Source organism: Metopolophium dirhodum, chromosome 5 (genome assembly GCF_019925205.1).
Source record: "Metopolophium dirhodum isolate CAU chromosome 5, ASM1992520v1, whole genome shotgun sequence".
NCBI lineage: Eukaryota > Metazoa > Arthropoda > Insecta > Hemiptera > Aphididae > Metopolophium > Metopolophium dirhodum.
The window spans coordinates 32,267,422-32,285,638 of NC_083564.1; the positions used below are offsets into that span (position 1 = coordinate 32,267,422).

General features: G+C 27.2%; 1 protein-coding gene across 2 annotated transcripts; it reads left to right on the top strand.

Annotated features, from left to right (window-relative positions):
- The first annotated feature begins 2,987 nt into the window (after positions 1-2,987).
- On the top strand, positions 2,988-18,208 carry LOC132944589 (lysophospholipid acyltransferase 6-like). Of its 2 annotated transcripts, XM_061014023.1 has the most exons (12): positions 2,988-3,241; positions 3,390-3,607; positions 11,579-11,727; positions 13,938-14,015; positions 14,089-14,180; positions 15,465-15,576; positions 15,646-15,781; positions 15,843-15,957; positions 16,489-16,694; positions 16,807-17,007; positions 17,088-17,239; positions 17,440-18,208. In XM_061014023.1, the coding sequence occupies exons 2-12, from the start codon at positions 3,533-3,535 to the stop codon at positions 17,537-17,539; spliced, it is 1,416 nt and encodes a 471-aa protein (XP_060870006.1). In that variant the 5' UTR covers positions 2,988-3,241; positions 3,390-3,532; the 3' UTR covers positions 17,540-18,208. The 2 variants fall into 2 exon arrangements, with proteins under 2 accessions (XP_060870006.1, XP_060870009.1); XM_061014026.1 differs by lacking the exon at positions 11,579-11,727.
- Positions 18,209-18,217: the final 9 nt, after the last annotated feature.

The following is an 18,217-nucleotide window of genomic DNA, read 5'->3' on the forward strand; positions in this document are numbered from 1 at the left end:
TATCAACATTTTCAATAAATATCATGATTTTTTTTGTTATCAGTTTGGTACCGACAATGGTTGAAAAACATCGAGTTCATTTTTTAATTCAAATATTTTGTAGTTTTGTACATTGCCAGTATCTACAGCCACTACAGAAAGATCTTTTTCAACCTTAAAGAGCTTGAATAGTTATAAAAGATCAACTATGAATTAAATAATGTATTTTAGGAAATATTTGTATAAAAGTTATATTGTTATAAGTTATAACATAACTATATTAGATTCTGAGTAAAGCGAAGGATCTATTGGTTTTACAATGGTGTTTATTTTTTTTTTTATCCTGTATACAAAATTTTTAACAGAAGGAGTGCTTCGATTTCCACATATACGTATAGTATCTTATCTTTTAGAAAATTGGATCAAGATTGTACTATAGATAGGTCATTTTTCGATTTTCTCAATAGTTATTTAATGCCACGGGAAAAACCACCGACATATTACGAAAAACTGCTAAAAATGGGATTTTAATTTTCCAACGCTTTGTTTATCACCATAGAAACAAATAAAAAAAAAAATTTAAATATTAATTCAACTTACAGGCTATAATAAATAATAACAATATATAAAATATCCAGACTGACAAACCGTCTCCGCCAAGAATCGTTTTTCTTATACAATGATATTATGTGATTGAATTCAAGTTTAATACAATCTACTATACATTGACCCACTTGTAACCTACTGTACAGCAGAGCGACATCCACTTACCCGCTTTTTTTTAAATTTGTTTTGTACATATTATTATTTAATAATTAAAAACTCAAAAATTGTATATCGTCGTATAAATATTTAATAAAGAGTATATGGGTAGTGTGGGGGGCTTTGCCCATCCTTCTCCTCTATTTGCAGTGGTGGATCTAAAATGACGTAGATGCTATAAGCTAATGGTTGGGGGGGGGGGGGGGGGTGCGGGCCGCTCAGCCCACCTCTTAAATCCGCCACAGTCTACCTATTTGTGCTAATGTATTTAAAGTACCTAGCCTACAAGGTACAAGTTATATTAGATAAACGCTGTCATAAATAATTTTTAATCGTCACGTAGGTACATAATAATTAATAATATATCATACGTCATACGTTAAATATTGTTGACTAGATAAAAAATGTAATAATAATATTATGTTTTATGATTAATTTTTAATACTATTACAGTTAGGTATACTGAACGAATAATGTTATAGTGATTACTGATTTGTACAAGTCATTATATATTTTGATTCATCAGAAAAATATATTAAAATGTAATTATGCGTTACCTATTAATAATTTATTGATTCTCCTTATTTTAATGCTACAGCGTTTAAAATATAACTACTACTTTAATATAGTCTATTAATAATGATCTATGTCCTATGATAATTATTAATGTGCACAAATTACATATTATGCTAATTTGAAATGTTTGAACTGGTTTCAATGTTTTGTTAAATTGTATTGTTTGTTTCATGTTCGTATTGTTAGTCATTGCCCCGGTGATTTTTATGACCAGCGGCGGATCCAGGGGGAGTTTTAAATTTACTTTAAGACAATTTTTTCAAATTCTTGAGATTTTTTTCCTTTGCAGGAGATACAAACTTGTTTTTCAAATGACTAATGAGAACCCTCCTTATATTATTATTATTATTATTATTATAATTATAATTACTTGGTGAATAATTATTTTGAAAATGTAGTCACATCAGAATCAAAATTCGAAAGCGTAATTAGGTTTTGAGTTATTTATAACTATGTATATTGTACTAAGAATAATGGGTATGGAAGACGTGATGGGGGCTATGCTGGTTTTCGTGATAACTGATAAACCAAATCTATTATTTATAATTTGTAAAAATGGTCCAAGCATAATAATTAGGAATTAGATCAAATATTACATCTACTTTATATTTTTGTGTAACGATTTTAAAGAACTATTATCCTTGGAATAAATATTTTAATAACTGAGAAACTACTAGTTTAAATCTATTGAATTAGGTATACATTCAAATTTTTGATAAATTATACACTAATAATTACAGTAAAAAGGGATTTCTCATTTGAAAAACAGAAGTTTTTATTATCATAAGAGTACAGGACACTTTTTATATTTAGTACCACCTGGCACAAAAAATCTCATAAATTTTAAAATATTATGGTCTTTAATTTTTAAGTATATAATATGTATATTAAACATTTAAAAATCAGATTTTAATAACTGCATTATTTAAAAAGAAAAAAAGGGGTGAGCATATACTTGATGAATGGTGATTGGTGATATTTAATATGGTGATTATTAATATTATATTAGGTACATAGTTTTTTCACTGTTTTGATACTTAGTAAAATAATTGTCATCTCATAATCATCCTACATACAATTATAACTGTTTAGTTCATCCGATGACGGTAGCGAGCAGAAGCAGACGTCATTGAAGTCAAACGTTAGAGGACAACAAATTGCGGACCCCGAATATCGTAATAATATGAATATTTTCGAAAAGCTGAATATTAAAATCGGTGAAATGCCACTCGTCCCGATCTCGGCGGTCCATATTCCGTACTACAAGGGCTTAGGGCTATGATGATGCCTACTAAAATTAATGTAAAAAAAGTAGAAATAATAGTTTAGTTACATTCCGAAAATTTTAGAGAAAAAAAAATTGTCAGCGGCGGCGGTGCAGGGTATCGGAAAACAAATATTTAGCAGTGTTGCCATGAAAACTTTGCGAATCCGGCCGCGTGCAATATTTCAATTCACACAAGTAAGAAACGGCAAACAAAAATTCGTTTTTTCTGTTCCATCGTTGATCTAGCCCTTGGGTTGCGGTTGTGGGGTCGTTGACCCTCGACCGTCGTTTTAGCAAGGGTCTGAAGGATTATTGCGCGGGGGGTGTCACCACGAGTTTGTTGACCTTAACTCTCTTATCACAAAAAAAACACCGCTGATAACCACGGTCGTTGGGTATATTGATATTTGATAATATTATTCCTCCGTGGCGTACCGTCGACCGTCGTCGTCGTCGTCGTGGTCGTGCACTCGTGCCACTAGTCCGTTTTTTGCGGTAACTGCACTCGAATTGATCGTGTTTTTTCGTGTTACAACTTACGTAGTTACGTCTTGCGACCGGCCTCGTCGTATTCTGCATAATTCCTTAACGTTTGCTTGATGCGCTCCTGTGCCGATGCTATAAATTGCCCGAACTGCATATTTGCAGTTCTGTGAGGTAATAACGTTCGTAAATAATTATTATCGTTATTAAATATTAATATTAACTATATAATAGTAATAATATTATTGTTGTTAAATTCAATAGTTGCCGTGGTGTATACCGAACTGAATAATATTATATATTGTTTTGTTTTATTTTTTAGCCGTATCGTTTTTTTTTAATTAAAATTCACACGAACATGAAGTCATCGTGACCGCGCAAGTTTCTTCCTTGTTGGCACAGAAAATCAAAAAAACATATAATAAATCTTCTTATTAGTGCGTGTGCTTACATATTAAATCAAAAATGAAGATGCAGAATTACCATGGGAGTGAAATGTTTTTACCGCTCTCCGATTGTGTTGGACTATCTGTAGATTTGGTAAATATAATTTTAATTTTCTATTGTTTTCGCACTTAAGGTATATTAAGTCCTACCTATATTATGTCATATAATAGATTATTAAATTATGACTTCTAGCTTTATGACAAAATATGTATTTCACCATTACACTTATTTGTTCGTTATTTATTTATTCAAATATGTACAAATAAGTCATACCTATTAGAGATTTGATTCAACATTTTAATGTAGGGGTAGGTAGTTTTTGCAAGTTAATTATATTACCTAAATATATAATAAACAGATTTAACAAACAGAATATTAACACAGAGTTTGAGTTAATAAAATAAAAACCCATTGATAGGAAGAATTCGATTGAGGTTTCAAAACATTTCTTTAACAAGTTCTAATTATGTTACAAGCTCTCCTATAATTCTCGTATAATGTCTTGTGTTAACTTTTATTTTTGCCGATTATAACATACTAGCTGATCCTGTGCACTTTGTTGCCCGTCAAATGTACCAACTCTATATGACTCAAACTTTGTTCAATTCGTTATTTAATATTCAGTGTACAGTGTTCAAAATTTATCTTAACTGTTCTGATGCCTGGAATAAAAACTCTGATTCGCAGCAGTATATTATCAGGTAGGCAATCTACCTGCGCTAGATCGCGGACCCAGTGCGGTTTGTACGTAAGTGTATGATTTAACTCTAAAGTATCAAAGTTATACCAAGTTTATTTTGATATAATACAGTGGATTAATGTAATCAATTAATACATAATCCTAACCTAACCGTACTAAATTCCGACGAATAAAAAAACCAAATTTAACCCTTTTTAAATTAGCCTATCCTCTTCCCAAAGATCTGCACACAAACATTAATTTATATATAATATAGGCTATAGCTGATCCTGCGCATTTTGTGGCCCATATAAAATGACAACTTTTAAACAAATTGTGATTGTTCAACTCCTTTTTGGTGTAACTCACTGCAGTAAGTGCAATTCAGCCACCCTGGTAGGCAATGTGTGAAAATTCGATTTGATGCATGCTTGTACTCGATCTGCCCGATTAACCAATAGCAACCATTTATAAACAAATATTTCGATCGTAAATCTCAAAATCCCTGTTTGAGCACTTCTATTAATTGATCGTAGCGTGATGTTATATAGCCTATAACCCTCCTCGATGAATGGACTATCCAACAAAAAAATAATTTTTCAATTTGAACCAGTATAGCCCCTTTCAGCCCCTTACAGCCCTTTTTTAGTATTAAAAAGTAGCCTATGTTTCTTCTCAGTGTCTAAACTATCTATGTACCAAATTTAATTTAAATTGGTCAGTAGTTTCGGAGCCTATTCAATACAAACAATCAAATCTTTCCTCTGAGCTATCATAGTTATAAACTAAAAGCTAATAAATATAAAAAATTAAATCTTTCCTCTTTATAATATTAGTATAGATTTAAAAACCATACAAATAATCTAAAATTTACACAATATTATTACCTACTTATTTTGTTCATAATATTTAAATATTTAGGCATTATTGACTATTGTAAAATAAGTACTTTATAATTAGATTTCCATCCTAAGTTTCTAAAATAAATAGGTAACCAAGTATTGTTTTCAAAACTATAGTACATAATATATTTATTTAACTAAATTTAACAAAATGTTTAAGAGGTAGGTAATGCCTAATACTGATTCATATTAAAAGTTTTACTCTTTATATGTTTCTATGATTACATATATTTTTTTTTAGTTTGATAGACCTCATGTGTTTTTATTAATATTTTATAATTGGCAATAATTATAGCAAGCTATACCTACATAAAAAATATAATAATTATGATAGTGACCTAATATAAATTAAAATATATATGACAGTTAATTCCAATGTATTATTATTAAGTAGTACTTACCAAGTACCTATAATAATTTTATAAGACCTTGATAACTATTACTTCATAATTACATGTAAATTTAAAAAAAAAAGTGTATATGTAATTTTTAACATGAAAGATGTTCCATTTATAATAACCATATTTTCATAAATCACTATTGAATTAAAAATGTATTTTACTGTTGAAAAATAATATTGGTTAACACTGCATTTGAACACCAAAATAAGATTTGAAAAACAATTTTGAGCAAGTTTGGTTTACCCAAAAATAGTCTAGATTTCACTAATAATCTAACATCAAGCACGGTTACTACATGTATACTAGTTAATCCTTCCTTTTTTTTTAGTTTATAATTTGGTTTTCATATAGGTTCTATACAATTCAACAAAGAAACCAAAGTGTAACTATGTGGTTATACAATTGATAAAAACTGTTAAAAATAAGCAAACAACTTCAGAATCCAACACTCATTATTGTACCTACTGTTCTTCAAATTCTAGTAATTGATTGGAATTCTCTTTAACCTCGTCTTTAACATTGTAACAAATGCCATAAATAATTCATTTAAAATTGAATCTACTACCTACTATTTTTTGCAAACTGTCTATAGTTATTGTAAGTGCTTAAGCACTGACCAACATTTTCAGGGTATAGGCTGATTACTACTTATCGTTTACTAATAAAAAAAAACTAATACTTCAATATAATATTATATATTAATCCATATATTTTGTAAATTTTTTGAAAATAATTCTGCTTCAGATAAATTAAATATACGGGTGGTGGGCAATTTTAAAATAAAGAATTGATAGATGTATTTACAACACACATATAAACATAAAAAAGGTTAAAAAAAATATTGAAATTATGTGAATCTAAAATTTCATCAAAAAGCATATATTTACAGAGAAAAATTTAAAAAATAGTGAAAATACGCATTTAGAAAATGAAGCACAAGCCAGAAGAGTCAGAGTCTAGTATATTAATTTACAAATTATTATTTTAAATTTTAAGGCATTGATAAATCTCATTTTAAAAACGGTTATAGACATAATTCTGTTTACCTAAAATTAATTAAGAATTGTTTGAGATTATGTTGAAAACAGTGCATAGATGTTACACTGGAGCTCAAATTTGTCATTAAAATGTTTGGTAGTTTATTACTACAATTTTTATCTACTTAACTATTTGATTAATTCCTATTCATTTGTATAAGAAACACTGAAATTCTAATCTAAAGAGGCACCACTTTTACTAGGTACATCAACAAATATTTTTAAAACATGTTAGTAGCAATTTTATGAAAATGTTGTGTGTTGAGGAGATGGAAGGGTTCCTCAAACATTTCCAAAAAATTGCTTTTATGAATAGTTTCTTTATCTCAGTGTTGTTAACATTCCTTTTATATAGGAATCCGTTCAATTCCTCGTTCCTTTAGTAGAAATAGGAATTTGTTCAGTTCCTCATTCATTTAATATTAAAAGGAACTCGTTTCTATAAAATAGGAACTCATTATTTTCCTCGTTTCTCATGGTTCATAATCACTAATTAGAACACCATGTCATATATGTGAATAAAAAATTGGTAGTCTCGTTTATTATTTTTTTATAGTTTAAAAACATGATATGTAATCTACATTTTTCTCCCCACATATGTTTTTTAAAACATTTTCGAGGAGATCAAAAGAATTATAATATTTACGTTCCTATTCTTTTAAAAAATAATGGAATTTGTTTGATTTCTTTGGAATTTCTTCATTCATACCTCAAAAAAGGAATCTTTATCTCACTTATAATCTACATTTTATAATATGTATATACTTAGGTAAAAAAAATCCATTGCGTATAGGCATTCTGGTATCAATAATTGTTATTTTATACCATACTTATGAGTTATAACTTATCATTGTAAAAAAATTTTTTAGAAAAACCAGTGCAATTATTAACTATTATAACTATATCATATTAATTGACCATGAATACATTTTCATATCAACACTCGGTCAAATAAAATACGTTTAAATTTATTGACAATAATCAAGTAAAGTATTTTTCTTTCTTTGACAACGATACATAATACCGGAAGTTAAATACTATTAAATACCATAAATTAGATTATATTAAGAACTTAAATACATAAGTCATACAATTGGCTGTGTGACCTGATTCAATTAATAAATAATATATTTAATATAACAAGTTGACATATTACATTGTGTTAAAAAAAGATAGTGTATTGTATGTGTAAATATATGCGTTACATGGTATTTCTATGCTATTAAAGAATTCATTTTTAATTTACATATTGTGTAAAAAATTTGATTAGATACTTGTAGTATTTCTATGTACTTGATTCTATTTTAATGAACTTATCATTGTGTAATATTTAAATTATTATTAATGTTTAAAATTTAAGTAATGTCAAATTCAATAATACATACTTGTATTTTAGCAAACTTTTTTTAATATTCATGATTGACATTTTATTTGCTATGTAAACTAGTCTTCGGATAAATAAATTAACATATATTTGTTTGGATAACTGAACCAATTATATTAGTGAATATATTTTATTTTTTAAATTTAGCAGCAACCCGTTTTATTTATAATTTTTTTTTTTAAACTGATTGATAAATAGCTACTGTTTTTTGTACATGTAAAAACGGACCAATTTTAAATTTAATTCATGTAATTACCTATTATTATTGTTACAATAGCAAATACAACTAACATAACAATTGTTTTTGCTTCAAATGAAATGATCCTTACTACTTATACATATATATTTTAATTATTAAAAGTGTATTCCTCCCAATCCATAGGAATTTGGGTTGTGACTCACAGGTTGAACACCACTGGTCTTCATTATATTTTTCCTAACTTTTTGAAATCTTGATTCTCCATTTCTCTAGCACTCTCAATTATTTCGAAAAAAATAATAAAAAATATTATATTAAGATTTTTGTACGTACCTACTTATTTTTTTGTTATTTTACTAAATTTTACGCACACCTAATTATATAGTACCTATTAGAAAATAATTATTTTTAGATCTTTAATATTCTATGCACAAAAACAATATTTTTTTTGTTCTAATATGTTTCGATTTATTAATATGTATCAAAATTAAAACTTGTTTGGCGAGAGCCCCATTTATTTAAGAGAGGTACAACTAACTTGCATTCTTTGTATTTTTTTATATTCTGAACGGAGGAATGTATTGATGTTACAATGAAGTTTGTTTTTATTTTTAGATTGTGAGCAAAAAGCTGTATCATGTATTGGTTTTGAAATGGTGTGTTTTTTTTTGTGGCATTACCTTTTAGTTTATACTTAATGCTTCAATTTGTAACTTTGAAAATTTGAACTATTTGTTACTTTCTGTATGTAATGAATAGGTTGTGAATATGAAAATCTTAAATTTTTGTTAATAATTGGGAATAATTACATTGGAACAAAATAACTGTTAATATTTATTGTTTTTTTTTTCGATATTTTTTGATGGGTACTTATCCGTTATCCCGAACACCGTGAGTCTCAATTCTGTTATTTCGAAACCAGCCCGATGCCGCGACTATCGCAGCTGTTCACAATTTCATAATTATTATTCAGTAGGTATTTACTATTAATTTAAATAACTATGGATCTTCGAAATTTACTGAATAATTTCCGCGGAGTGGAGAATAAAAAGCATTGGGAGGAAACCAGACGCATGACCAGATCCATGTTGTAAAATATTTCCGAAAGTTGTCACCAATAATAGAATTGTAGACGTTATTTATTATTATTAAACTCTCCACTGTGATAATGTTTGATATTATAACCTGTGATAATTGTTTTAATAGTTTGTTGCTTGAACTACTACACTCGACTAGTAGTTGATGATTTGTAGATAATGTTTTATGGTAAACGGACGTTCGTCCCTGTCAAAAAAACCAGCCCACGTACGTTTCGTCCCGTTTCAATTATTAGAGGACGCCACACATGTGTTAACACCCGCATGTGTTGCCTACGTCTTACAAATGTAGAACATGGCAAATTGTACGTTCAATATTCATCATTTACAATAACTGAATAATACATTTTACTCTGTAATTTCTAAAATTAGATTGAAATAACCTCATAAAACAATTAAAGGTAAGATTATTATCTAGGGTATCTTATAGGCTTTAAAATTAAAATATACTGAAAAGCTTAAAGCCTATGAAATGCCCTAGATAATAATCTTATCTTTAAATTTTATAAGAGGTAATTTCACTTTAACTCTAAGAATTACTGAGTAAAATGTATTATTGTGAACGTAAATTTTGCCATTTTGTACGTTTGTAAGACGGAGACAACTTAATATTTACGGGTGTGGCATCCTCTTAAGATGACATTTGGCCTATGGGAGTTATAAGGGTCTGTTTTACAATCATAGTTTTTAACCTCGGTTACCTAAAGGGCTGTTACAGTGACATTTGTTGTCTCCGTCTTACAAGTGCGTAACATAGCAAATTTTACGCTCAGCAGAACACGTTTATCTCCGTTAGTTTAAAAATTAGTGCGAATTGACCTCTTATGCAATTTAAAGGTAAGATTATTATATAGAAAATGACATAGGCTTTTTATTATATTTTAAGATGTACAAACAGTTTACAATTTTAAAATACTCATGACTCTCTTTAAAATTAAAATATAATAAAAAGCCTATCTCATTTTCTATATAATAATCTTACCTTTACATTTTATAAGAGGTCAATTCGCTCTAATTTTTAAACTAACAGAGATCAACGTGTTCTGCTGAGCGTAAAATTTGCTATGTATTACGCACTTGTAAGACGGAGATTACAAATGTCACTGTAACGTCCCCTTAACCCACTGATTTTACCGGCCGAATTCCACGGTTTAACATTAGTTTAACTATTGTAAGACATTATTTAGCCAAAGTATATTATTTAAAAATGAAATTTGACTGATGAAGATTATATTGTAGGTAAGATGTTTTATAATATTTTATTAATATAAATTACTTATTATTACACTTATTACTCGACTATTACTTATTACATTTTACGTTTTACGTTTTATAAAAATAATAGAAAGTTTAAATTAAAAAAAATAGCAATTTAAATTTAATGATTTAATACCGGGGGACTAAACTTAACTGAAATTATTTTAATAATTGTCCATGTGAAATGCCCGTGTACTTTTTTTTTGACAGGGACAAATAACGCCCCAATTTATTGATATTTTTGACTTTATTCGATTTATTTGGAAATATTTTTATTTCTCGATTAAAATATACCTTGAATCTGAATTCAATATTTTCTCAAAGCTGGATTGTGAATTTAAAAGTAGGTATAGGTATATCGGGCATCAGGTATGTCAGTGCAGCGTGCACTTTTTGTTTTCTTTCTCTGAACTACCGCAACATAGAAAACTAGCGTCCATCATAACTAATAATTATAATTACGTAATCTTGTGTTGTTAACTTTAATATATTAGAGCGAATGTATTATGAAACTAAAAGTTAAAAAATAATCTGTGTTTGTACTTTGAATTTTTATGATATTTAATTTTTTATTTAAGTTAAGAGCATGTTAAATATTACTATAAAAAAATGTTTATCGCAGAAAAATTTAAATATCGTAAAAAAATCCAACGTACAGACACAAATAATGTACTTAACTTAAAGTTTGATAATAGTTATTAATTATTAATTAATTCAATTCACTCTAATATTAAATCTAATAGCACAAGTTTGAACGCGAATCTGAACGCAAATTTGCTATGTTGCACCTGGGTTGGAGATAGAAAACAGTGTCCTTACATCAAATTAATGATTTTGAATTACGAGATCAAGTCTATAAAAAAAAAATAGGCTTTATATTTTTATGGAAGTAAGAAAAACTTATAAAGAACCTTGTATTAATCTCAAACCATATTAAAAAAAACTCATACATCATTGTAAAATCAATACATTCATCGCTCCAAGATCTCAGAATCTAAAAATAAAATTTCGGCCACTTATTTATTTAGTTATGTTGGTCCAGCATATTTATGTCTTACATATTTTTTACTTAATATTATTATTTAATCAAGTGAAATTTTATTTGCAGGTGAATTTTGTAATTTGTCAACTTACTGCATTATGTATAGCGCCATTAATGTATACATTTTTGCCACCAAAAAATCGACAATATGTATTTCTTCGAGAAATATTTGGACTTACAATTGGATTGTCCATGGCTTACATCTGTTTTGGATAGTAATATACTTTTTTATAATAAAATTAATATATATAATGCGTACATTGCATACAATCTATATTATATTAAAATTTAACATAATATAATAAAACAATTAGTCAATAAAACTGTAATGTTATTTCTTTTATCTATTTGAAATAGTATTTAAACATAATTGGATGTTATACGTTCAGCCCTTCAGGTGATACAAAGTCTTACAAACATGTTATATGTTAAGTATATTGTATTCAGCAGATTAAATTTAATGTAATAATGTATCTTTAATATTAGAGTAGATTGACTTATTAATTAATTTAAAGGTAACAACATTATCTGCATTTGTATTTTATGATATTTTAATCTTTAAATGAATATGAGCATTTTTAAATCTCAATAGTTTGTATACTAACAATATACTGAAAAATTAAAATATCGTACAAACCTACATACAAACACAGATAACGTTCTTAATTAATAAGTTTAATATCAGGTCAATTTACTACTCTAATATTAAAGCTTTCAACACGACATTGGTTTTTCTAAATGTAAAGTTGCTAATTTATTTGATTGAAAGACAGAGATAGCCCTTGGTATAGTTTTTAACAGGTGTTAATTGTTGATCCAATATTTTATTTTTATCACAGTAATATTTTTTATTGCTTAGAATTTATACTAGAATTTTATAAATGTCTAACTTTTAATTATAATTTCTTAATATTCTTTTATTAACTCATATTAACAAATCTGCTACCCATTTATATTAATTTTTTTAGAGTGTTGATTTGAAAAATGTTCTAATAATTATTTAATTTTCCACCAATTTCAGTTGATAAAATTAGTAATATACAAATTCAAGTATATTATGCTAGTTTAACTTCTATTAATTTCTTGTTTGTCTAAATGATATACGTTTTATTTTGTACATATTGGCTATTATATATTTAAACATTCTGTATTAAACTAAAATAAGATGACTGTCCAAGTAGTTGGTAGTTAGTTCTATGTTGCACCCTATAATTATATCAAATATTTGTAAAATAATAAATATTACATCATAAATTATTAAAACAAAGATATAAACATAAAAAGTTTAGTACTTAAAAAAAAAAAAAGATGGGCAAGTGTGTGTTGCTCTGCTGTACAGTAGGTTATGAGTGGGTCACTGTAAAGGTTTTAAATTTGAATTCAATGATATAATATCATTGTATAAGAAAAATGATTCTGAGCGAAGATGGTCTGACTGAACCTGGCCTATGATATTTCTAAGTATATTTGATGATATTATTGTGAATAAAGTAATTTATTAACCTATTTATGTGGAACCTTGTTTTAAATGTTTAAACCTTAGGTTTAAAAGCTGAACATTTTATAAATTTTTAACTACAAAATAATTTGTAAATTTCCACTTTGGTAAAAATGTTGTCAAAAATCAAACTTTAAATGCTTATAAAAAAATGTCCTTAAACAGCTCAAAATGAGTTAAAATATTTTGAAAAATTTATCAACTATAGGAATTGATAAAATAAGCATAATAAGGTTGTAATTACTCAGAAGTAAGATAAATATAAAAACGGCGCCTGTCGAGTTATATTAAAATAGTAAAATTACGCTATTACCTTCCTCCAGGTGTTCGGAGGGCTCTCGAGATCGTGTATTCGAGAATTAGATCAAATACACCGTACAATTTAATTTTATGTAAAAAATCACATATAATGTAATAACTGCAATCAATATAAAATATTATATTATATGTTTTACCTGATCCGCAGTTTTTTATAGATAATACTGTAGGAGTTTTAGGTTTCAGTGGAAATTCAGTGTAAATTTCATGTATCTACAGTCATTTGTTTTAGAATTACGCCTAAAACAAAAATCGATTTGTCAAAAACCAATTTTGGGTAAAAATTCCCTGTTTCCTTAATTTTTGTTTTGTTTTTCCTGGCGCTTTTAAGAATTACTTTAAGTATTGACCTCTCGAATGCTCCAACTAGATCCACTTTCCTATCGAACAAGATACTGTTGAAGAAAATCAAAGTGGTTTTACTGCCCTCAAAAGTGATGACAAACATCATTGTAAAATTAATACATTCATCGCTTCGCTCAAAATCTGAAAATAATCTAAATTATATTAATTTTTATTTTTGTAGTACCTAGTTATAATTTATATAATATAAGTTTTAAAATTTAATATTAAATGATAGATTCTAAATCTTTGTTTTTATTTTTGCAGTCAAATGTTACATCTTATTATTCTACCAACAATATGTTATGTTACTTTACAAACATTGAGTCCAAATACGATACATAAGTAATTATAACATAATATTATTATGTATGTTTTGTGTTAGTTTTAAGACATGCTTAATTCTTATTTCTTTTAGAGCCGTTTTACTTATATGTTGTTTGTACTTATCACTATTACATATTTATCGTCAAGTTTATGAGTATGGATCTTATACATTGGATATTACAGGTAAATTATATAATAAAAATATTGCAAACTTAAAATTGTTATTTAATTTTCATGTTATTCTTTACTTTGTTTAAGACATGTGGCAAAATAATTAGTAATTTTAATTGTTCATACATTATTAGTTAAAATTCACTAGAATTATACTACTACTAGATATATATATATATATAAAAATAGACTCTAATCCTTTGTCATGGCATCACTTAGGAACGCATTTACCGATTTGGCTGATTTTTTTCTGTTGTGTTCATAATTGTCAGGACAGGTTTATATGAAAGAAAATTCTAGGAAAAGTAGGAAATCTGGATGTCAAAAATACATAGTGGAGCCATCTGTCCAGCAAGAAAATAATCTGAATAATAATATATTTTTGTTTATTGTAAGATTGCTGTTGGTTATGATAGAATATAATTTTAGACTTGTACCTATATTATATTTGATCAAAACCATACTTAATAAAAATGGTATTCCTAAGTCCTAACGCACATTTTCAACTGTCATCCCGGGAACCTACTCATGCAGACCATAAACAATGTGTTAGTAAAATATTTGTAATTATGTATGACCCTCGAGGGGTTTGCAATCCACCACAGATGGTTTGCCTACTTGAAAATATATTTCTTGCATTATCACAAGCGTGTCTCATGGGCAACGCCGATCGGGATGGCTATAATATAATATAATCAAACATGTCCTGACTGACTCACTGACTGATCAACATAGAGCCTAAATAATGATAGCTTGGGGCTTGTAATTTTCATGGCACCTTCGTACCACCATATAAGTGTGCACTAAGAAAGCATCTTCCAAAATTCAAATTTTATAGAGTGATGCTTGAACAAGTATTTTGAGATTCAAGATTAATGAAAATTTTTATGTTTTGAACACCATACACCGAATATAAAATAATGAACTGAACTAAGTTTGAATCATATAGAGTTAGTACATTTAACTGACGACAAAGTGCACAGGATCAGTTAGTATTTTTATAAATATATACAACATTTGATTCTAATGATATTTATTTGTCTTTTATATCTAAAATACCTATTTAATCATTTAATTATCTAAAGAATAATATTTTTATAAAACAGAAATTCTTATAAAACTTTATTAAGTAAACCAACTGCCAATTAAGTCCTACTATAGGCTGATAAAATATTAACGAAAAAAAATTAAAAATTGTAGGTATATAAGAGAAATACTTTAATTACACTGGTTTTAATGTATCTTATTATTATTATTTTTTTATTTCAAAATAAATAAATTATATTGATTATTCAGGTCCAGTAATGGTAATGGTACAAAAATTATCAGCATTAGCATGTGGCTTACACGATGGCCTCATGGCTGACAAGAAACAATTAACAGATATTCAACAACGTTATAAGATTAGGTAAAATATTTTGTATTTCATTTTTTTTCTAATATGTTTAGTTATTTAATATAAATTGTTTTCTTATAGAAAGGCGCCAACACTCATTCAATACATAAGCTACTTATTAACATTTCAAACAATTTTAGCTGGACCCAATGCTTTTTTTGAAGATTATATTGCCTATTTAGATGGTACCAATTTTCCAAAAAAATTACCAAAAGAGGTAAGTATCTATATTTTTTATACTTATTTGTATTTTTATTTTATAAACTTATTTTGTTTAGGCTAAATCACCTCCATCTCCTTTAAAGCCTGTATTGAAAAAAGTATTAATTACTTTCATATGTGCTCTTGTAATTTACTTCATTGTACCAATGTACCCAGCTTCTACATTGATAGGTTTGTAACTATTTATATTTTTCAATATTTAATGTATATTCTCTACTTTTTACTTAGACTGATTTGTGATGATTAAGGTTTGGAAGTTATTGCACCGAAGAATGTATACAATTGATTGAGATATTGCTATAAAGAGACCTACACAATTGCTCTAAATTTTTTTTTATTACAATTCAAATGAAAAGCACTTGCAACTAAATATTTTTTTATTGTTGTTCATAAAAATACATGTTTAATACAATGTAACATTTATGTTTTTTTTTATTCTATTTTTTAAATTCATAATATGCATCGTTAAACTTACAAAAAAAAAAATGTTCAAAATTGCATTAAAAAATTCATGAATAAATTCTTAAAAGCATAAAACAGATTTGTAGCTTAACAATAAAATTAACTGACAGAAAAAAATTCAACAAATGCAATAACTTCCTAACACTAGTTTTAATATTAAGTTAATAAATTATATGTAGTTCTTGTCTTAAAGTTTCAGAATCTTGTAAAGAATAATTACATTATATTTGGTTTTTTCAGATGAAACATTTTTAACCAAATCTCCATTTTACTCAAAAATTTGGTTCATTATAGTCATTACATCATTAACTCGTTTCAAGTATTATTTTGCTTGGACCCTAGCTGATGCAGTTTGCAATGCTTCTGGTTTTGGATTTTCTGGTTACAATGAGAAGGGCGATCAAGAATGGAATCTACTCGATAATATCGATATTTTAGGAGTTGAAGTATGCACGAGTATTCAAATCTAAATTTTAAATACTTCTGATCATACATAAAATGATCCTCTTATTATTGATTTTTATAATATTTTTTAAAATCTGTCAACATTTTGTTTAGTTTGGTGTTAACTTCAGAGCTACAATTGATGCTTGGAACAAAGGCACAAATCTGTGGCTTCGTTATGTTATGTACGAAAGGGCATCTCCTAAATATAACACAGTTATGACATACACCTTATCTGCATTTTGGCATGGTTTCTACCCAGGTTATTATGTGACCTTCCTTACTGGATCATTATTTACGAACAGTGCAAGAATGGTAATTATACTAAAACAAAGTGATAATATTAACTGCCAAATAAACATGTTGTGTTTAATGTTAATTGTTTTGTATTATAGGTTAGGAGATGTTTATGGCACAGGTTCCAGCAACCCAAACCTGCAAAACTTGCTTACGATTTTGTAACATGTTTTTTGACTAGACTTTGTTTGTCATACATGACATTTTCCTTCATACTCTTGGAGCTTATGCCTGCATTGCGCGTCTTTTGGTAAGAATTATATATGTATATATATGCACATGCTATTATTTACAAATTACTAATGTATTTTAGTGTTATTAATTTTTATTGCAGAAGATTATATTTAATTTATTCTATTTGTTTATTTTCAATTCATTATGTTTCAAATGAAATACTTGTAAATTACTTAGTATTTTATATTATAATAGATAAATAATTTTTTTTTACAGGCATCTCATGTTTTATCTGCACATATTAGCTGCATTGGGCATATATGTACTACCATTAATCGTCACTCCGCTCAAAACAGTCAAGAAAAAATCACAATAATTTGATGTAAATGATTATAGTTAGCAACTATAATTTTTATGAATTCGATCAAAAAAAGACTGTATGTGTGGTAAATCAAAAAATATTATTTATGAAGTTGAATTAATTTAAAATCACATTGGAAAAAAGAAAAAAATTAAGTCAAGGAAGTTTATTAGCAAATTAAGGATAGTAAACCGTATAATACGATTATAACTTAGTATGTACTTTATTATATTGTATGCATAACATCAAAGGTCATGTTAGATGTACGGGATAAAGAAACACATTGAACTCTTACGAATGAATATTTGCTAAACATTTAAAGACATTTTAAAAAAGTCACACCGTTGATAGATGGTCAAAACGTGTTCTGGCATTGTTCTAGCACAGCCACAATGGTATTATGATAAAGGAAACATGCCTTTGATTAAATTTGTGTACACTACATGAGATTATAAGTGTTTTTGCTCATCGTTTTTATTAGTCCACTAAAAATATAAATCATAAATCTTTCTAGTAAAAAACTAAAAATTACTAATTTTTAATTTGTTGTACTTGTTCAATTATTTTATTATATAAAACAATATAATATAGTAATAGTATTTGTATTTGATTAACTTGTTCAATTTTTAATTGTACAAATTATTGTTTATTATTAAAACAAATAAATGTATAGAAAAAAATCAATATTTATTT

Coding starts and splice junctions, on each gene's coding strand:
- LOC132944589 (XM_061014023.1), top strand. CDS start 3,533: ATGAAGATGCAGAATTACCATGGGAGTGAAATGTTTTTACCGCTCTCC. Junction 11,728..13,937: donor GCTTACATCTGTTTTGGATA/GTAATATACTTT, acceptor TTATTTTTGCAG/TCAAATGTTACATCTTATTA. Junction 15,958..16,488: donor CCCAGCTTCTACATTGATAG/GTTTGTAACTAT, acceptor TGGTTTTTTCAG/ATGAAACATTTTTAACCAAA.